This window comes from Pelophylax lessonae, assembly GCF_965119305.1.
Source record: "Pelophylax lessonae genome assembly, chromosome: 3".
Taxonomy (NCBI): domain Eukaryota; kingdom Metazoa; phylum Chordata; class Amphibia; order Anura; family Ranidae; genus Pelophylax; species Pelophylax lessonae.
This window is the reverse complement of record NC_138770.1, coordinates 638,846,471-638,869,347: the sequence shown is the minus strand read 5'-3', so window position 1 is coordinate 638,869,347 and position 22,877 is coordinate 638,846,471. Positions and strand designations below refer to the sequence as shown.

The 22,877-nt window shown below is 42.4% G+C and overlaps 1 protein-coding gene across 1 annotated transcript in view; it reads right to left on the bottom strand.

Annotated features, from left to right (window-relative positions):
* Positions 1–22,877, bottom strand: part of CAMKMT (calmodulin-lysine N-methyltransferase) — a 641,387-nt gene that overhangs the window by 171,984 nt on the left and 446,526 nt on the right. The window contains exons 4-6 of the mRNA XM_082249844.1: positions 18,668–18,728; positions 7,964–8,018; positions 6,797–6,860 (exon numbers count right to left, since the gene is read on the bottom strand). Coding sequence (XP_082105970.1) covers positions 6,797–6,860; positions 7,964–8,018; positions 18,668–18,728 — 180 coding nt within the window. The remainder of the gene's footprint in view (positions 1–6,796; positions 6,861–7,963; positions 8,019–18,667; positions 18,729–22,877) is intronic.

Sequence of the window (22,877 nt, the reverse complement as noted above, 5' to 3'; positions counted from 1 at the left end):
GATCTCAAAGCCTTCAATATATTATGTATCTGAATAGATCAGAGACTTACAGAAAGGAAGGAGAGACTAAGAATACTAGAAATGAATAGAGGTATGCATTTTTCTACTGGTCAGTTTGCTCAGAAGGGTTCAATAAGCCCTCCAGATTCCAGCGCTCCTGAAACTAAGCAAGTGGATGCTATTAAAAGATCTATTTACAATAAAAAATACAATTAGATCAAGTATGCATCAAGGCAAAAAAACCTTTATGACTACCTTAAAACAAAATGACTGTGGAGCAACAGGAGTAAGAACACCTACATTTCTTACAACTCTTATGAAGGCTGATGGGAGCCAAAAAAGATCTCACAGCTGGAATCATGAAACAAGTAAAAAGCTCAAATTGTAGCTCATCCCCAGTCTTCTTCTAAAAAGAACAATATCACTTTTGGGAGCATTGATGAACTTATTCCAGCAATACAATCTACTTTGGGTGATATAGAACATAGTACTACACACTGAAAACTGTATCCGACAATTAGCTTGGTGTAAGTGATGTCAGCATGCTGTACCATTTTCCATTTATTAAAAATGGCTAAAACAATACAGTTTTGTGTGAAGCACCAAAAGCAGCTATAGTGTATTGTAATATAACCATCTCAGCTTGTATTGCATTTTGCGAGATAGGATAATTAAAAAACCTTAATTGCTGCAGAATAACAATTTCATCTTCCTATGAAATCCAAGGTAAATGGATCCAGAGAACAAATGCAAACAGACACCTTCCATTTCCTCTCTCTCAATCTCAACAGCTTCACTGTCTTAATTGTTGCCTTTGCCAGTCGCACTTCGCACTGTACTGTTCGGTTTTACTGCCATCTGTGAATGCTGAAAAGCTGTCTCATAGAAAAATGTGCTCATGTCCAAGGGCAATATCCCGTGATTGTATAAATTGCCAAGTGCGATTGGCTGCATATTTAAAAATGGATTGTAATGTTACAGCCATAAAGCTGTTAGGGAAGTGTTTAAACAATCGGTAATGTGAGACAAAAAGATAAAAAAAACAATCTTCTCCCAGTGAGAACGAAATGCACAATGCCAGGGAACAATTACTCAAATTGTGTAATTTAGTTAGAAAAATAACAACAACCTAAGCAGAATATTGACTCAGTTCTTAAAATCTGGTCTTTAAGTCCTCATTCACACCATGTGCAGAGGCGTTCTGCAAGGGCACAAAAAAAAAAAAACAATTGTTTTCTATGTTCACACCACAACACTGGTATTACACATGGATTTTTTCTGCGCAGGAATCTGGAATGTGTTGTGGCACGGCGAGACCATGTAGTGATGTGATAAGGCAGTCTAGGCCAGGTTTTCAAGAAAACAGGCCCACCAATGGCACAGGTATGTGCTGTTTTTTTTTTTTGTAGTATTGGGATTAGAGGTTAGGACCCCACCCTCCTGAGGGGTTCACTGATTGTAAGCGAGACAAGAGGTGCAAGTCTGCACTGTGCTGTCCAGGACGGGACAGGCCAAGGTGCTGAGGTCTCACCCGAGGGTCAGAGGTGCCCCAAGCCAGAGGTTCGAGTCTGAGAGAAAATAACCAAGAAACAGGGTCTCACTCGGGGGTCAGAGGTGCCCCACGCCAGAGGCTCGAGCCCGAGAGAAAATAACCAAGAAACAGGGTCTCACTCGGGGGTCAGAGGTGCCCCACGCCAGAGGCTCGAGCCTGAGAGAAAATAGCCAAGAAACAGGGTCTCACTCGGGGGTCAGAGGTGCCCCATGCCAGATGCTCGAGCTTGAGAGAAAATAGCCAAGAAACAGGGTCTCACTCAGGGGTCAGAGGTGCCCCAAGCCCGCGGCCCAAATCGGAGAGAGATTCTATGAGACAGAACAGCTGGAAGCAGTAATGGAAAGACACAGAGCCGAAAGAGGTACAGCATATGTGTACTAGCACTGGGGATGGGTGCAAGATGGTCTGGATGACCAAGGCATGAGAAAGCCAAGAGGTTTGAATATTGTTATTTTGTCGTATTAATGGTGAGAACCCCCTGCGTGGGAAGCTATAAATTTGTAAACTCTCTTAAAATAAAAGTGGGCAGGAAAGGCCCTGAAACGTACTTTTGGTGTGGAGTAAACTCACTATTGTGCACTACCTATGAGCTACAAATCCCCCAACCTCTCACAGTTTGTAAAACTCACTGAAATGCTCATGAAAACTGATGTAAACTCGTGAAATCTGTGCATTAGTTTCCATCAGTTTTTCTACACGTATGGTGTGACTGAGGCCTTGAAATGGAAGTTCAGGCAAAACCTAACTAACGCTAAACCTGCTCTCTGCCACATTCTAAATCTTATCTATCTATCGATCTATATATCTATCTTGAGTTATTCATTTTAAGGTCTTCACAGAGGAAAAGCAATTTCATCTCCAAATACGGAAAGGTTTCTTCCTAGTAGGAGCTGTGAAAATGTGGAATAGACTCCATCCAGAGGTGGTTCTTACAAGCTCAGTAGATTGCTTTCCTAAACAAACATAATATAACTGGGTACTCACATTTATAGGTAAAGTTGATCCAGGGAATAACCGATTGCCTCTCGGGAGATCAGGAAGGAATTTTTTTCCCCTGCTGAAGCCAATTTGATCATGCTTTTCTGGGGTTTTTTGCACCTTCCTCCGGATCAACTTTGGGTATAGGATTGTGTATATGGGATTGTATGGTTGTTTTTTTTTTTTTATTGGTTGAACTAGATGGACTTTTTTCAACCTGACTAACTATGTAACCCTAGGAAGCAAAAATCACTATACTTACCTAGTCTGCAGGCGATCAGGTCCGGTCCCAGCATTAGCTGTCAGCAGCAGCTTCAGTGTGAAGGGGGGTGCAGGAGGTGCTGCCGACAACGGAAGCCCCAGAGCAAGTCTATGGGTGACGTCACTTCACAGCCATTTCACAGCTGTTGTTGGTCCTCTCCTGCCCGGCGCTTCCCCTGCTGGAAACCGGACTGGATCAGCTGCAGAATAGGTAAGTACAGCGATTTTTTTACAGGGTTAGATAGATTAGGTTTAGAATGTGAAAAAGAGCAGGTTTAGAGTTAGTTAGTTTTTGCCAGGACTTACACTTTAAGTGTTAGTGCACCTTTACAGAAAAAATGAAAAGGTAAGCACCATACACCCTCCCCACCCTCCAGTTCCCGCTGTACACACCTGCTGAGCTGTCAGTGCCCATGCGGCCTGTCCTGGGATTTGAAACTTAGCTGGTTCAGACTAAAGATTTCCTTTTCTAATACTCATGTCTGCTGTCAGCGCTGTATTATTTGTATGTAGCACCAGCAGTAAAGCAGTATACTGTACATCGCTGTGTTCTAGCATTGGTACAAGGGTGTACTGTCAAACTGAGTCAGGCTGAGTGCGGTTCAGCCATTCACAGAAAGCTTGAATTTTTATGAATTAAAACAAGTCTTCTCTGATTGGAAAAGGTGGAGTGGTTACATAGTTACATAGTAGTTGAGGTTGAATAAAGACAATAGTCCATCCAGTTCAACCTGTGTAGGCGCACATGGCCGTAATCATCTCTCATACCCCTTAATGTTCTGATCCTTGAGATGTACGTCCAAGAGTCTTTGGAAAGTAGCCATACTCCCCGCAGAAACCACCTCTTGTGGTAGAGAATTCCACAATCTTGCCCTAACAGTAAAGAAAGCCCTGCGTTGCCTGAGGTTAAAACGCTTCTCCTCTTATCGCATTGTATGTCCTCGAGTCCTCATGCAATCCTTGCGACTGAATAGCTTTTTTTCTATGCTGAGATCACCATTGAGGTATTTATAAATTGCTATCATGTCCCCTCTCAGGTCTCTCTTTTCCAGGGAGAATAAATTAAGCGATTGTAGACACTCTTCATAATTAAGGTCCTCCAATCCCCTAATTAGTTTAGTTTCCCTTCTCTGGACTCTCTCCAGCTCCAACACATCCCTCCTGAGGACTGGCGACCAAAACTGGACAGAATACTCCAGATTCGGTCAGACCAGCGTTTTATAAAGTGGTAGGATTATAGTTTTATCTCTGGAATACATCCCTTTCTTTATGCATGCTTATAGTCTGCCGGCTTTGGCAGCTGCCGCTTGACATTGCATGCTATTGCTTAGTCTATCCTCTACCAAGACTCCCAGATCTTTCTCCATTTTTGATTCCCCTAAAAGTACCCCCCCCCTAAAGTGTATTGTGCTTTTATGTTTTTAGTCCCCAAGTGCAAAACCTTACACTTCTCCACATTAAACCTCAACCTTACACTTCTCCACATTAAACCTCATTTGCCATGTTGTTGCCCACTCCGTTATTTTGTCCAGGTCATTCTGTAGGATATCTGCTTCATGCTGTGCAGTTATTGCCCTGCCCAATTTTGTGTCATCTGCAAAAACTGATATAGAACTAATGATCCCGTCCTCAATGCTATTTATGAATAAATTGAACAAGGTTGGTCTCAGGACTGAGCCTTGGGGGACCCCACTTACCACCCAGACTAGTCTGAGTATGCGCTATTTATTACCACCCTTTGGACACGCCCTTTTAGCCAGTTCCATATCCAAGAGCAAACCTTGTGGTCGATGCCTGCAGACCTTTTAGGTGACATCACTATCTCTACCTGTGTCAATCAGAGGAAACTTTATATTCATTCATAAAAGTACAAAGTTTCCTGTGAATGGCTAAGCGGAGCTCAGCCTGACTCGATTTTGTTCTAGGTATGGGATGGGAAGTTCACATCCCCCTGCTGGAACACAACACTGTATACTGTATGAAGCTAATTTTACATACAGTTTATACAGACAGCGGCCGCATGTATTAATGAAGGCATTAGTTAGCTTGGACCAGCTTGGTCCAAACAAACTATGTAAAATTAAATGAAACGTGTTAAGCTTTTAATTAAAGTGATACATTTGAAAATTTATTTTGAAATGGCATTAACATGTTAAAGCTTATATGACATTTTAGTGACTGGATTTAAATATACTTCAGCTAGCCAGACGCAATGCAAAAAGTTCATGCTGTAATTCTGATGCAATGAGTATAATACACTATATTACCAAAAGTATTGGGAAGCCTGCCTTTACACACACAAACTTTAATAGCATCCCAGTCTTAGTCTGTAGGATTCAATATTGACTTGGCTGACCCTTTGCAACTATAACCGCTTCAACTCTTTTGGGAAGGCTGTCCACAAGGTTAAGGAGTGTGTCCAGAAGCGCATTTGTGAGGTTAGGCACTGATGTAGAACAAGAAAGCCTGGCTCGCAGTCTCCACTAAACTTCATCCCAAAGGTGTTTTATCGGGTTGAGGTCAGGACTCTGTGCAGGCCAATCAAGTTCCTCCACCCCAAACTCGCTCATCAATGTCTTTATTACCTTGCTTTGTGCACTGGTCCAAACATTTTGGTGGAGGGGGGATTATGGTCATGGGTTGTTTTTCAGGGGCTGGTCATGGCCCCTTTGTTCCCGTGAAGGGAACTCCTAAGGTGTCAGCATACCAAGACATTTTGGACAATTTCATGCTCCCAACTTTGTTGGAACAGTTTGGGGATGGCCCCTTCCTGTTCCAACATGACTGCACACCAGTGCACAAAGCAAGGTCCATAAAGACATGGATGAGCGAGTTTTGGGTGGAGAAACTTTCTCAGATGCAGCAGTGGGAGCCTTTGGCTGTCAATCACAGACAGTGGGGAGGCGGGCACACAGAATGAGGCTCAGGAGCGAGCCCACACGAGTGCCCCCATAGCAAGCAGCAGTGCACAAAGCAAGGTCCATAAAGACATGGATGAGCGAATTTTGGGTGACAGAACTTGACTGTCCTGACCTCAACTCTACAGAACACATTTGAGAAGAATTAGAGTGGAGACTGCGAGCCAGGCCTTCTTGTCCAACATCAGGGTCTATCCTTACAAATGCGCTTCTGGAAGAATGGTCAAACATTCCCATGGACATGCTCCTAAATCTTATGGACACACACACACCTTCTTTAATCCCCTTTTTCTCTTTAGTTTTGTTATATACAGGGATGGAGACGCAGAGCAGTGCTCGCCGGTGTCTCATCTAAAGTCCCAAAACTGCCCAAATTTTCTATGTTATCAGGGATGGAGACGCTTGCTTTACAGGCTGGTGTCTCATACAAAGTCCCTATTTGCCTTCACCATCTATACTATTGGGATGGGGGTGTGTGTTTCCCAGCTGGTCATTTTTTAGTTTGCACCCTATGACTTTTACATAGCCATTAGTTTTTCAATACCAGTCATGGAGGGGAGCAGGTTGGGGGAGGATTGGGCCATCTCCAAGCTCACCTGTTTCCCATCCACCCATCAGCATTCATGTACTTCCATGTTTGAGACACTCAGGTTGAGTAGTGTTAGGAAGTGTTAGAACTGCAGGATACACAGGGTGCCGTGGAGTGGCCTGCAGCTTATACATGCGTTTGCAAATGTGTGTTAACTAAACCCCTGTTTTTAACCTATTATGTAAGACAGGTTTATTTGGTTTGTCAGCAGACTGGTCGGTAAGTATAGCAAACTAAGGGCCGGTTGGTTTCCACACACACACCTTCTTTAATCCCCTTTTTCTCTTCAGTTTTGCTAAATCTTATGGACAGCCTTCTCAGAAGCTGTTATAGCTGCAAAGGGTGGGCCAATGTAATATTGAACCCTACGCATTAGGACTGGGATGCCATTAAAGTTCATGTGCGTGTAAAGGCAGGCTTCCCAATACTTTTGGTAATATAGTGTAGGTTCTGCCCATGCAGTAAATACCAGCCCACCTGTACTTTTAATAAGGATACTTTTAATAGCCTTCTCATTGCCATCCGTTAACAGGACCTCTTTGGCTTCTGCGGAAACTGCGACCTGAAAAGGCGAGAAGAGTTACAGGGGCAAATGACGGAACATAATGCATCATGCATGGAGAAGTGGAGGCAGGTTTGACAAGCTTTCAGTATCATGCTTCTTCACCATCTTCTTTCTCCGTAACAATCTTCAATCTTTTTTCATTTTATGTCTGCATTATTTTAATCATTCAATCAAATCAGTCAATACTTTTATCTTTCCATTTGCGGGAGTCTCTATCTTGCTATCATTCTGTTGGGTAATTGCATTGTGACAGCGGATGATGGTATTCCGAGAGGCTTTCATTTGCGGGATCTGTTTATCTAGTGGAACCATCACACAAGGCCTGTCATTCTGCCTTTCAGCCTCTTTCTGTCTGGCTGCCTGGATGCCCTTCATATAACTTTGTATTGGCGGCTGATGGCTTTGTAAGGGTAATTTTTTTTTCTTTTTTTTTTTTTTGTGAGCTTGACATGCTCACGCATTGGGCTGTAACCTCAACACATTGTATAAATGCGACAGGTTTGTCAAATGCCAATCAGTGTAACAATATGCCTTTATTTGGAGAGACACAGAAACTTGTCTAACGCACTGGGCTGCGACATAATATCTGCTGAATGCGCGACTCCAATGGTCACCGGCGTCTCTGAATGGCCATCCCGGCTCAAAAGAATCTAATTATGGAGAGCTCTGGATCATGTTTGTTGGTGTAATAATGCAGGCAAAACATTAGCAGCTATATCATAGTGCTCCAACTGTGATTTGCAAGCTATTCCTGTATTTTAGCAAATGGGACTGTAATCTGGAGGGAAGGGGGAGAAACAAAAAAAAAAAAGATTCGGCTACGCCAAGACGTAACATCTTGTGGATTGGAATGTCACAACAAGAGATATTGACTACACTCAAGGAGAAGCGTTTTTTTTTTTTTTTTTTGCTCTCCGAGGCAACCATAAAATCAATACGGAACGAAATATAGGGGCAACTGGGGAAGTTCTCTCAAGACTCCAGCTTGACCGCAGCTGATGCTGTTGACAGTTCCCTGACCCAGCATGTTGGAGGCACTGGAACCGTTCTCTCCTTTTGTTCCAGCCTGTGAATGGAACTGGAATTGAGAAAAGACTTACCATGAGACCAGCCATGCATGTCATACCACCCCCTAGCTCACACACAGCAAGATCCCTGCAAAACAGAAAGGAAGCCTTACAAATGAGAAGAAAATGGGCAGACATACATATATATTTATATGCACACACATAAATCTATGCAACAAATTGTCACCTGTAGTAGTCACATTGCAAGAAAAAAAAAAAAAAGTTAACAAGTTGCAGGGACAGTACTAGGCGACCTCATGGTGTTTTGCGTTTTAAAAATAATTATGATAAAGAAAAGTCACAAAGCAGGCAAACCAGTAGGGGGTTTCCTCATTAGTGTTTTCTGCAACGCTGCCACCGCTGAGCTAAAAAATCTGAGAAGGATCCTTTTTTTTTTTTTTTTCCTCCACTCTCTCGTTCTTTTGTCAATAGCAGTCTCTATTAAAACTCAAACTTGCTAAAGTAGCGAAATGTCATTGTTAGCAGAAGATTGCATTATTAATTCTCTTCTGGTTCCTGCAAACAACACGAAACGTTTTGCACTTGTGCAGAGTTAAATTGCTGTAAACGGATTCAGCTAGGTTGGGTTTATTGTTTTTTTTTTTCAGCCAAAGATAACTTTGTACTGTGAAAGGAGTTTTAGAGTTGTAATTAAAGTGTTACTAAACCCAGGACCCTGCATTCACTATATCCGGTCTCCCACACTACACAGAACATGGAAATTCAATTATTTTAGTAAATATAAACTGCTAAATACCTTTTCTCATGAGCAGTACATACCATGTTTCCCCGAAAGTAAGACATCCCCCAAAAATAACACCTACTTACAATATTGCCTCTCGCTGAAATATAAGGCATCCCCCCGAAAATAATCAATAAGAACAACCCCTGCACATGCTGATTAACAACAGTTTGATATTGATTTTTAGATTTTTTTTATATACAATTTTTATATGGAATTTTTTAAATATAGAATTCTTATATTGATTTTATAATAATAACTTTCTAATAGGCTATCATATCAACGGTATGCCTTTTGGTGTTAGAAGGATGTCTGAAAAGAAAAAGATGCTGAGGCTTATTAGAGTCCTATAAGTCTAGAGTTCTATACTTTCTATACTTTCAATGTATTATAAGCATATGATACTTAATGTAATACTGTATATGGAATGTAATTTTTAACAAACCTTCCATGGTTTTTTTTCATAATATCTGTGCTTGCATTTTAAACGGATAGCCCCTTGTTCCTCCCCTCCAACCAAGGTAGGCAACGATAATTGGAAACTGGCCCCTTAAGAGAATGAAGTTAATAAATCAGGGCTGAAGGATTTCCGGGTATATAGGGAGGAGGAGGTTGTAGGAAGCAAGGTGGGACCTGAAGAAGGAGGCTACGCCTCCGAAATGTGTTGTCCGTGGCAACCAGCAGAGGCAGTGTACCCGTGTTGAACCCTCCACTCCGTAGCCCCTTACTGCTTGTGGCTTCAGGCTGAGGCTCTCCTGTGTAGCGGAGGACGGCGGCGGACTGGTGCGCAGGCGCACTGGTACTGACACCTAGTGACCCGACAGTGGAGCCGTAACAGGAAGTAGGGGAGAGCGGGTCATAGCGGCGGGAGCCGCAAGAGAGGAGACCGGAGTGATACTATCTGGAGGGACGGGAGGAGTGAGGAGCTTCTGTTAATATGCAGATATGCGTTTGCAAAGAAGAAAATATGTGAGTGCATTTTAACTGTACTGTACTGTTTGTCCTATAATAAAGCGATATTGCCCGAGGTCTGCGTGCGCTTCCCTCTATTACAGATTGGAATTGCTTTTTATCCGCCCCCGAAAATAAGACCTCCCCGATAATAAGGCCTCCCCCAAACATAAGATCTCCCTGATAATAAGGCCCCCGAAGCTACCGGGGCGGCGGACGCCGCTGCGCAGCTCACTGTTGGCCGCAGCGCAGCCGGAGCAGACAGGAAGTCTCTTTTAATCAGAGAGCCAATGCCATCGCCTGGACAAGCTGCCGCCTGCTGCTTGCTCTGCCCTGACGGAGTCTGGCTGACTCACAGGATTCTTCTTCATGTAAAAATAAGACATCCCCTGAAAATAAGACCTAGCGCATCTTTGGGAGCAAAAATTAATACAAGACACTGTCTTATTTTGGGGGGAAACAGGGTAGCAGTCTTGTGACCTCTATCTGTTCCTGGTGAAGCCTGTAGGAGGAGTTTTCATACTGCACTGAGCTGTCCTTTGAGGCTTCCCGGAGCTCCAGACCCTCTGTCTGGACAGTGCTGATTGGCCCTGTGCTAATCACATGCACTCTCCAAAGAAAAAAAAAAAAAACCTCTCTAGCACAACACACTAAACTGAGCATGTGTAGCCTGACTCCAAAGGCTCTGTCTTATCCGGACATGCCTTTGGACTCTGGCGGCAACTCCATGTCCCTTTTTTTTCCTCCTCCCTCTTTGGAGGTCCCTTGGATGGGACAAATGGGACAGTTCCATTCCCTACAACTGGGACACTCCTTGGTACTATTTTCAAGTTCATCAAGGAGCAGAGGCTGCATGGAGTTAAGCCCGACTTGTGGAAGCCAAAAACTATCTACAAGTTGATCAGAGCATCGGACATTGTTGAGACTGTTCCAGGCCTCCCTTCAGCCACTTGCAAAGTGGTCTGGAGGAATGTTTCTTCAAAGGGACTCACCAACAGGCATAAAGATCTGGCGTGGATGGCAATCCAAGGGGGGGGGTTGCCACTGAAGATATTTATGCATGCCAGAAACTTGTGCAGATACAGGCACTGCCCCTTTTGCATTATCCATGAGGAAACTGCTTTGCACGTTTTCTGGGAGTGCTCCTTTGCACAGAGCCTGTTGAAGGCCTTGGAACCTGAACTCAAAGACTTTGTACCACAGACTGCCATCACACACTTCGGTGTTCTGAACGGACTATTTTGTGGAACTTTTTTCCCAGGAGGACATTGACAACGCCTGGCAGGTGCTGTGTTGCTTTAAGGACGCTCTATGGTGCGCCAGAAAGCGCCTTATCCACCAGCGGGAGAGGATGTCCATTCAGGACTGTCGCAGACTGGTTCACAGTCTGCTCAGAGACTATAACCTGATGGATCTCAAGGAGGAAGAGGAGGTCTGAAGATTTCCCCTTCCCCCACTCTCCCTTGTGTGTCTTTGTCTATTCAATAAAGCTTCGGGCTTGTGACTTCATTCCCCTCCCCTTACCCCTCTCTACCACCCCCCCATCACACCTGTTGCTTTTTGATACGTAATGATGTTTGATAGTTGCAACGTATAGTAAATGATTGCTAGTTTCATGCTTTGGGGGTATTACGGCGTCATGCATGATGTGATGGCTCGGGGTATCCTTACTCCACACAACACATCAGGCATCATACCGCAGAATGAATGTATGTTTGAATGTATTTATTTGTATGATCGGAAATGTATTGTAAATGTAGTGTATTTATGCGCTGCGTCGCAGTACAGGGGAGAATGTACCCCGACAAAGTATTGTTTTTTGTATATTCTTACGCAAATAAAGTATACATTTTCAACCAAAAAAATAGGTAAGTGTCTAGGGAGGGGGGGAGGCACACACATTGCAAGTTTTTTTTTACCTGAATGCAAAAAATGCATACAGGTAACAAAAAACTTTTATCCTTTAGAATCATTTCAAAGAGGAATTAAACTCTCTCAATCAACATGAGCTATTTTTAATCCGTATGCTGCTAGCATTATTACCACTTGCCAACCGCCCCCCTGCAGATAAACTGCGGCAGGCTGGCTCGGCTGCGTGAACCGCCGTACGTGTACAGAGGTTCGTGGGAGTGCTCCTGGGGGCGCACCCCCAATAAGGCAGCGGAGAAGCCGATCCATGGGGCCGGCGTACGCAATAGCCGCCGGGCACCTGCGATCGCTCCCCGTGAAGAGAGAACGACTGTTTTCTGTTGTAAACACCGCAGACCATTGTTCTCTCTGGAATGAAGACAGAGCGCCTGTGATCCTCCGATTTAGGATCACAGGTCTCTGTGTTGATTCCTCAAGCCCATCCCCCCATAGTTAGCAAACACCCCCTAGGCTCACACTTATCCCTTTGATCGCCCCAGGGTTAACCCCTTCCCTGCCAGTGTCATTATTACAGTAACTGTGCATATTTTTAGCACTGATTACTGTAGTAATGTCACTGGTCCCCCCAAAAGTGTCAAAAATGTCAGTTAGGGGTCCGATCTGTCCGCCGCAATATCGCAGTCCTGCTAAAAATCACTGATCGCCGCCATTACTGGCAACAAATAAATAAATAAAAATTACATAAAACTTTGCCCTAGTTTGTATATGCGATAACTTTTGTGCAAACCAATCTAAATACGCTTATTGGGATTTTTTTTACCAAAAATATGTAGCAGAACACAAATTGGCCTAAAAGGATGAAAAAAATTAGATTTTTTTGGGAATGTTATATAGCAGAAAATGAAAAAAAAAAATAAAAAAAAAAATATATATATATATATATATATATATATATATATATATTTTTTTTTTTTTCAGAATTGTCGCTTTATTTTTTTGTTTATAGCGTAATAAATAAAAATCACACAGGTGATCAAATACCACCAAAACAAAGCTCTATTTGTGGGAAGAAAAGGACATCAATTTTATTTGGGTACAACGTCGCACGAACGTGCAATTGTCAGTTAAAATAACACAGTGCCAAATTGCCAAAAATGGCCTGGTCATTAAGGGGGGAAATCTACGGGTCCAGAAGTGATTAATCTATCTATTCCTATGTGCTCCTATTATGGAGGCTCTGGAAACTTTGAGTTAGGACCGCAGTATATACAGAGGTCACTTGGTGTGGGCACTGCATCTTACAGATAGATTTGCAAACGTCTGCAAAGAAAACCCTCTGTTTTTAACGTAAGCGGTTAGCCGGGGCCAATTTGGTTGCTTTGCAGATTGGCTGGTAAGTGTGCTGGGAAATCTTTTGTTTGTGTGTGATGTACATTGCTCTTCCATGTGCGCCTTGCTGCTAAGTAAAGTTTCACTACATTCACTAAGCTCTGGGGAAAATTTCTCTGCAAAGTGAAAAGCCTATTTTCCTTTAGTAAGTCAACCCCCCCCCCCCCCCCATGTCTTCTTAACAGGGTGAGCTTTTGATTTACTTCAGAATTTAGCAGCACTGTTGATTCTTCTGCATTTTAGGTGCCTTAAAGGACATGCTGCCGTCTTGTTATAAATGTTCAAATTAAATCAAGTGCACAATGCATTGTTTCAGCAACTGTCAAGTGCTCAGTGAGTGTTATAAAACAAACCTTGTCAAACTACAAAGAAGAAAGAGGGCTTGCAAAAATGTGGCCACATGATTTACCTGTCAAAAAAACTGGTGCAAAATATTTCTTACGTTTGCTTAAAGAATGACTGATGAACAACTAAAGATTGTCTTTTAACCACTTCGATACCGGACATTACTCCTCCCTTCCTGCCCAGGCCAATTTTCAGATTTCAGACCTGTCACACTTTGAATGCCAATTACTCAGTCATGCAAAACTGTACCCAACTTAATTTGTTATCCTTTTTTTTTTTGACAGATAGAGCTTTCTTTTGGAGGTATTTAATTAAAAGTTTTTTTTTTGTTAGTTTGTTTTTGGCTCGGTTATAACATTTTGCAAATAAATAATCTTGCTTTATAAATTTAGGCCAAAATGTATTCTGCTACATTTCCTTGGTTAAAATAACCCAAATCAGTATATATTATTAAGTCTGTCTGAAAGTTATATAGTCTACAAGTTATATATAGTCTACAATGTATGGTATACAGCCAGGTCCATAAATATTGGGACATCAACACAATTCTAATCTTTTTGGCTCTATACACCACCACAATGGATTTGAAATGAAACAAACAAGGTGTGCTTTAACTGCAGACTTTCAGCTTTAATTTGAAGGTACTTACATCCAAATCAGGTGAAAGGTGTAGGAATTACAACAGTTTGTATATGTGCCTCCTACTTTTTAAGGGACCAAAACTAATGGGACAGATTAACAATCATAAATCAAACTTTCACTTTTTAATATTTGGTTGCAAATCCTTTGCAGTAAATTACAGCCTGAAGTCTGGAACGCATAGACATCACCACTGGTGCTGGGTTTTATCCCTGGTGATGCTCTGCCAGGCCTCTACTGCAACTGTCTTCAGTTCCTGCTTGTTCTTGGGGCATTTTCCCTTCAGTTTTGTCTTCAGCAAGTGAAATGCATGTTCAATCGGATTCAGGTCAGGTGATTGACTTGGCCATTGCATAACATTCCACTTCTTTCCCTTAAAAAAACTCTTTGGTTGCTTTCGCAGTATGCTTCGGGTCATTGTCCATCTGCACTGTCAAGCGTCGTCCAATGAGTTCTGAAGCATTTGGCTGAATATGAGCAGATAATATTACCCGAAACACTTCAGAATTCATGCTGCTGCTTTTTTCAGCAGTCACATCATCAATAAATACAAGAAAACCAGTTCCATTGGCAGCCATACATGCCCACGCCATGACACTACCACCACCATGCTTCACTGATGAGGTGGTATGCTTTGGATCATGAGCAGTTCCTTTCCTTCTCCATACTCTTCTCTTCCCATCAGTCTGGTACAAGTTGATCTTGGTCTCATCTGTCCATAGGATGTTGTTCCAGAACTGTGAAGGCTTTTTTAGATGTTGTTTGGCAAACTCTAATCTGGCCTTCCTGTTTTTGAGGCTCACCAATGGTTTACATATTGTGGTGAACCCTCTGTATTCACTCTGGTGAAGTATTCTCTTGATTGTTGACTTAGACACACATACACCTACCTCCTGGAGAGTGTTCTTGATCTGGCCAACTGTTGTGAAGGGTGTTTTCTTCACCAGGGAAAGAATTCTTTGGTCATCCACCACAGTTGTTTTCCGTGGTCTTCCGGGTCTTTTGGTGTTGCTGAGCTCACCGATGCGTTCTTTCTTTTTAAGGATGTTCCAAACAGTTGATTTGGCCACACCTAATGCTTTTGCTATCTCTCTGATGGGTTTGTTTTGTTTTTTCAGCCTAATGATGGCTTGCTTCAGGCTTGCTTCACTGATAGTGACAGCTCTTTGGATCTCATATTGAGAGTTGACAGCAACAGATTCCAAATGCAAATAGCACACTTGAAATGAACTCTGGACCTTTTATCTGCTCCTTGTAAATGGGATAATGAGGGAATAACACACACCTGGCCATGGAAAAGCTGAGCAGCCAATTGTCCCATTACTTTGGTCCCTTAAAAAGTGGGGGGCACATATACAAACAGTTGTAATTCCTACACCTTTCACCTGATGTGGATGTAAATATCCTAAAATTAAAGCTGAAAGTCTGCAGTTAAAGCACATATTGTTTGTTTCATTTCAAATCCATTGTGGTGATGTATAGAGCCAAAAAGATTAGAATTGTGTTGATGTCCCAATATTTATGGACCTGACTGTATACATTTGAAAATTGATCAATCCTGATGTACTGATGCCCTATCTAATTTCTTGAGAACCTAAAATGCCAGGACAGTGCAAATTAGTGATCGACCGATATTCTTTTTTTTATTGCCGATACGGATATCCATATTTTGGTCATCGCATATCGGTATCGGCCGATATATATATTTTTTTTGACAGGTACTCTTGTGGAGGGATCTGGGGGTCTAAAAGACCTCAAGCCCCTCCTCTGCCTAGTTTGGCTGTTTTGAATGCTGTAATTTTTTTGAATTTGGTGCTGAGTACCCTGAAGTGATGTCATGACATCGCTTCTGGGTTTTTACATGGAGACCCAATCAGAGCTGAATGCGGCTTTGATCGGGTCTTCTCTTCGGCGGCTGTGCAGGCTGGTTGCCCAGGTCTCCCGGTGGGACGGGAGACCCGGGCGAGCCGCGGAAGGCGGCAGGAGGGGGGCTTCTCAGCCGAAAAGGATTCTGTTGTCATTACAAGACAGACGACCGTCGGCTATGGACGCCGGTACCGGGATGATGTCTCTAGCTGCAGGCATCACTCCGGTACAGCACTTTCCCGTAATATCGGCAATATCGGTAACCTCAGGGGCGGATTACGATATATCGGGGAAAGTGCATATCGATCCCTAGTACATATATCCCCACATAACCCCTTTTTGGAAGGTAAACAGTCCAAGGTATTTAGTAAGAGGCATGGAGAGTTTTTCAAAGTTGTAATTTTCTATCACCATTTTATGCAAAATTAATAAATTAAATAATATTTGTCTTTTTCACAATTTGTTTCATTTTTTTTTTTTTTTTACATACTGTCATCAGTTCAGTATAGCATCATCATATGACTGGTGTGGCAGTGATCAGGGACACCGACTGGTGACAGTATGTAAAGAAAAAAAAATCAGGATTTTTTTTTTTTTACACTGTGATTGCTTAATACAGTGATGATCACTGTTATAAGCAATCATTTTTATGAATAGCATCCATTCATGTGCCATTGTGTAAAATTGTGATAGCCATGATTGGCCACAACTATCACATGGTACAGGGGCACTGTGATTGGCCCTGTCCCGGTGGACACAGTGGGTGACAGATTGCACCACTGCGGGACCCCTAGGGCACGCACGAGGCATGCGCCTAGAAGATGTCATATAACAACTACCCAGGAAAAGCAGTGCTCATGCTCAGCCATCATTTTACAATGGGCTGGGCAGGAAAGTGAGTAAGGTATATCTTTTTGCTTATGAAAAAGAGGTGTGTAATAGTATTGATATCCCTGGAGGTGTCTGTAACATGGAACATAATTTGTCATTGCTGGAAGATTGGTCAAAGCAATGGAAACTACAGTTCAATGTTTCTAAATGTAAAATAATGCACCTAGGGAAAAATAATCCCTTGATAGAGTATATTATTGAGGGTACAGTGTTGGCCTGAGGAATACGATTTGGCGGTACTTTTTCAGATGACTGCAAAAGGAGCATACAGTGTAGCCAGGCAAAGGGAAAAGCAAATAGAATTTTAGGGTGCATCACTAGAGGGGTCCCCAGCAGGAGGAAGGAGGTCCAATATCCATATATAGATCTTTAGTTATCACTAGAGGGGTCACCAGCAGGAGGAAGGATGTCTGATATCCCTATATAGATCTTTAGTTATCACTAGAGGGGTCACCAGCAGTAGAAAGGAGGTCAATGTTTTTTAATAAAATAAACCCTTCTCTATTCTTTCTTATAGACTAAAATTAGGCTAAAATGTAAAAAAAATAAAAGAAAATTATATATTTTTTGTTTTAAGATTAATTTAGTATTCCTATTATTATTAATATAACTGTACCTGATAGTTAAACTATTAAATACCTGTCACTACAGATGAACACTGCTGTATGAGGATAGCAGTGTTCACCTGCAAGCTGAAGGCTTTCATTCTTCTTTCAATTTTCGCAGATCCTTTGACAACAGCAACCTAAGATACCCGTGAGACCTGGATACCTTCTGGATTATCCTAATACCAAATGGGTATACCTACAGGTCTCCCAGATATACATGTACCCTGACCGGGGAAATATTGCTATACAATGAGGAGATATTGTTTTGTACTTTCCACACATGTCTGTTCATGATTTAGTTTTAATATATCTTTTAATGCTATCATAATAAACTTATACATTTTATAAATTGAGCACTCGAGTTCCTTAATGGGATTACTAGTGGCTACCTATAAAGTCCTACTTTTCTTTTTCCCTTTTTTTGCAATATACATAATGGGATGTGGTGCCACAAAGAGTCCCGTCTCATACCTGGTCGTTAATATATAGAATGTGGACAGGAAGAGGTTACTTAGGCTTTTGTGATGCTTATTTGACAAATTTGCTGGGGAATTTTTATACCGTTCTGGAAATTGTCCAGCTCATGTGCACCTTTCCTTTTGCTAGTTATAAACTGATTTGAGTAGCTGCCATTTTTGTTTTGTTTAGGTAACTAATAGCTGGCACAAATGTGGTCTATGGTCAGCTTTAGACACATTGAAAAAAAAAATACAACTAGTTGATTGGACCTTGATTAGGGATGTTGACTGCAAATACTAGAAGGACAAATTACAAATACGTACATCAACGACCATTAAAAAATGATGTTACATTAAATAGTAAAAATGTGAAAGTCATATCAAGTAGACTTTATATAAGTGACTCAAGATGTGTACTTGCTGCATATAACCTGTGTGTTATCTTTGAGGTCTGCATGACTGTTGAGAAGTTTTCATTGGGTTTACAGTTCGCTTCTCACCAGTGGTTGGTAGTACACCCGGCATTTTAAATTTGAATTGGCTACAGCAATGACACGGCACCAGGTAATAAAAGTAAGAAAATACATAGTCTGCTGATATGGGCCCTGCCTGGCACCCTAGCTAAATGATATGGTGTTTTAGTATTGCATAATGCTAAATAATTCTAATGGCAGAAGAGAGTTTACCAAATGCCTGTTATTCTATCTGACCTTCACAATACACATTGATTGACTGAAGACTCACTTTTGTTTCCCAAAAAATCAAAGTGAAATAAAAGGCCTGAAGTGGAAATCAGAAGGCTTTGACATATGGCAAAGCTTGCTGTGCAATATTAGTACCTACAGGCTGTTTAGCAATCTTTGTCAAGAGCAACACGTTGTCACCTTGCACTTTCCTTTTCATGCATGGATATTATGGTGATTTCAATCATAGCCAACCTAATGGCTGTGACCGACTATACGTATTTTTATTGCCTTACCGGAACATGTCTTTGTGTTTAAGACAGTAGTAGGCCAGTACTTCTTCTGAGGGCCAGATACCTACAAAATAAACACATGCGCATTTCATTAGCGGTAGGCAAAATAGTAGGTTCATCAACAATAGTCATTCAAGCCATGCAAATAAAGCTCTCTACAGTGGTCCCAAATCTTTTCCTAAATAGCATTGTTAAAGAGTAATTCCATCTTTATTCAAACTACTTACAAACTTAGCATGTAGATATAGCCAAACCTTATGTTTTCAGTTTTGAATAGAGGTGGAGAAGGATTAGAACCACTATTGGGATTTACTGCTGACTGTATCCCGTACTGTACCCTCTCCATGTGTCCTTGTGACCACTGCCGCCAAAACAGAAAGTGATGGTATATCCCAAATTTTACAGTCGCCAGAACAAGAGGGTAAGTCCTCCAATGGAGACACCTTTTCCAGTGACAACTGAAATTCATGTTTCTTTGTTACTACTTCCTCTTACTTTCTGTTGTGTCTCCAGGACAGTGCAGACACGTTCGGTCAAAGTAAACAGGTTACCAGTGAAGAACTAGGTGGTGGAGGCATTCCCCAGCCACACATATGCAAGCAGTAATATAAATATACAGACAATGTGGGCTATGTGGGACTTTAAGTGAGACACCGGCAGGTATGCCCAGCGTCTCCATCCTGTATCGGAAAAAACGAATTGGAAAGGAATAAAAGAGGTGCATGGAAGCCAGCCAGCCCCCAGTCTGATGTACTCACCCTCCAGTCTGCCACCAACCAAGTAGACCTGTCTCGATATAAATAAAGAACAGGGGTTTAGTTGACACGCTTGTCTCATGTAAAGTCAGAAATATTTTATGAAATTAGGGATGGAGGCACTGAGCTATACAGGCAAATTGCCTCATATAAAGTCCCAATCTGTGTTTTACACTGCATCCGCTAAGGGGTTGGAGGTGTATGCTTCTCAGCTGGTCGTTTTCAGTTTGTACCATCTTAAGAACATTGCTATTAGAGCATTGAGATACTATACCAGTCGTGGATGGAGGTGGGTTGGGGGAAGTTTGGGCTGCTCCCTCCCACCTGCCTCCTATCCACCCATTAGCAAGCAGCCATGTGCTCCCAGAGTGGAGACACTCAAATTTAAAAGTGTTAGGACTGCAGATTTAACAGGGTGCTGTGTCATGGCTCTGCAGCTTACACATGCGTTTGCAAATGCGTGTCAACTAAACCCCTGTTCTTTATTTATATCGAGACAGGTCTACTTGGTTGGTGGCAGACTGGAGGGTGAGTACATCAGACTGGGGGCTGGCTGGCTTCCATGCACCTCTTTTAATCCTTTCCAATTTGTTTTTTTTCGTAATATAAATATACTGCGCTGGATTGGAAATAAATGAAAAAGCAGCTGACACAAAATCTTTGAATGTATACAAAAGATAAAAGACAATAAAAATTAAAAGTGCAGCGCTGAATAGTCTCTCCCTAAAGGCTCTTCAGAAGAGGAGAAAGTTCCTTGGGTCATGCATAGACGGGAACCACCACCAACACCTCTTACCAAATAACACAAACCCCCATTACAAAGGTCTATGTAGGCAGATCAACAAATGGCTCCTTTGGTTACAGCGGTGTCCAATCCCAATAGTGTCCCATGTAATGTCTCTAAACAATGTCTCAGGCAATATCAACTTAGGACATTGCCAAATAAGATGAATAAAATATCCTTAGATCTGTCCACATCTAGTATAATTGAAGCTATCCAAAGCTTGAGCCTGGGGGAACAGGCAGGTTGTGTCTGTTTGAGCTGCAAGGATGCATAGGACTCCCCATTCACTTCACAAAGCAGACTTTTGGGATAGCTTCAATTATACTAGATGTGGACAGGTCTAAGGAGATTTTATTCATCTTATTTCTCAATGTCCTCAGTTGATATTGCCTGAGACATTGATGAGAGACATTACATGGGACACTATTGGGATTGGACACCGCTGCAACCAAAGGAGCCATTTGTTGATCTGACTACATAGACCTTTGTAATGGGGGTTTGTGTTATTTGGTAAGAGGTGTGGGTGGTGGTTCCCGTCTATGCATGACCCAAGGAACTTTCTCCTCTTCTGAAGAGACTTTAGGGAGAGACTATTCAGCGCTGCACCTTTCATTTTTATTTCATTTGCACAAATGCAAGCGTCATGTATATGTGCAGCTACGAAGCAGAGAATGTCACCACCACTTAGCTCTGATGAAGGGGGAACACCCCGAAACGTGTAAGCGGTTTTTCGAGGTCTACATCCTTCCACGGCCTGCGGCAGCTGAGGATGCCCAGTGGAGACCCCTGGTGGTCCCTCATTGCTTATTGCCCGTGTTTCATAATCGTTTTGGGAGTATAAGGTGTATACATGTCTATTACAATAAATTGTTTTAAAGATAATGCGCTAGGCTGGTGCGCCCTCTGTCCATTTCTCTTTTCCAGCATCTTCTTTGGGTTACCATGACCCGTTGAGAGTGGCAGCACAGCCTGAATTTACTACAATTTGACCTGAATCACATTTTCCGGATACCAGCAGCAAGGCCACCCCTTAAGCGCAGGAGTCATTTGCTCTTTGTCACCACCACTTATGCCTGGCTGTCAGCTGATGTCTGAATTCATCCCTAGCTGTTACAAAAAATTTTGTTTTTCAGAATTATAATGTAAACCTTTTTTTTTACAGTTTTGGATAAAACAGGGAAGTTTACCACTGTCAATTTATTTTTTGCTATCTGCGTCCAGTTGGGAAGATTTCCCTTTACTTTCTGTCCTGGAGACGCAACAGAAAGTAACTGGAAGTAGCAACAAAATAACATGAATTTCAGTTGTCAATGGAACAGGTGTCTCCATGGAAGGACTTATCCTGTTGTTCTAGTGACCATAACATGTAGGATTTGCCATCAATTTCTGTTTGGGTGGCAGTGGTCACAAGCTCATAATAAATAAGCAAATAAGCTAGGAGATACAAAACCTAAAATCAATGGGAAATTAGAGGAATATGATAGAAGTCAGAATACCCTCCGATTGTCCAGTCGACCTCAGCAGTTTATTAGCAAACTGAGTTACAACTGAGTTCCTTAAGGGAACCCTCTAAAGAGAACTGCTAGATTGAATGATGCTACAATCTTCATCAACTAACTAGTTCTATTATGCCTGCACAGGCTTTGTAAGTACACATAAACAATTATTCACATTACGCTGGTAAAGATACCTGTCTTACAGACAAGAAAAACACAAATCACCAATTTGACTGCAGCCCTTTATGTAGCATCATGAGTGGATCTTCACCATCTACAGTCTTACAGCAAACAACTTCATTGTTAGTGGCACCCCAACGCATGTTCGTTTGCAATGCACTAAGAAGCCCACTAAAATGATGGTCTGCCATTACACATTGCACGTTAACACACAAAGTAACACTCCTTAAAGTGGTTGTAAAAGCAGAAGATTTTCTACCCTAATGCATTAAGATAAAAAAACCTTCTGTGTGCAGCAGTCCCCTGAATACTTACCTGAGCTCCATCTCGATCCAGCATTGTTGAACAAGAGACTCGGCTGTCCGGGACTCCCCTCATTGGCTGAGACAGCAGCACAGCATCATTGGCCCCCGCTGCTGTCAATCAAAGTCAGTGAACCAATGAGTAAAATAAGGGGCGGGTCGAGCGTGGCTCCATATCAGAATGCACACAGGGAGCTGTGGCTCAGCTTGGGTGCCCCCACTGCAAGCTTCTTGCTATGGGGGCACTTAACAGGAGGGAGGGGCCAGGGGCACCAAAGAGGGACCTGAGAAGAGGAGGATCGGAGCTGCTCTGTGCAAAAACTACTGCACAGAGAAGGTAAGTATAACATGTTTGTTATGTAATGAGAAAAAAAAAACTTTAGTATCACTTTAATGTACTTTGTGGTGATGCATTGCAAAGATATGAATTAGGATGCTCCATGCATCCCTATCGGGCAGAGGGTGTCAGCGGAGACATTTCTGCTGACACCCACTGCTATCCGATCCTGTCCGTGAAATCTGGACGCATGGAAACCCTATTTTCCATCCGTCTGGAGGATCGGATGGGATCGGATGAGAACAGACAGGCGGTCCATACTCATCCGGTCTCCCTATAGAGGACAGCAGGGATCTGACAGCTCCGTCTCTGCACACAGAGCAGAGACGGAGTGGTCACCCGCCTGCTCAGCGGGCAGA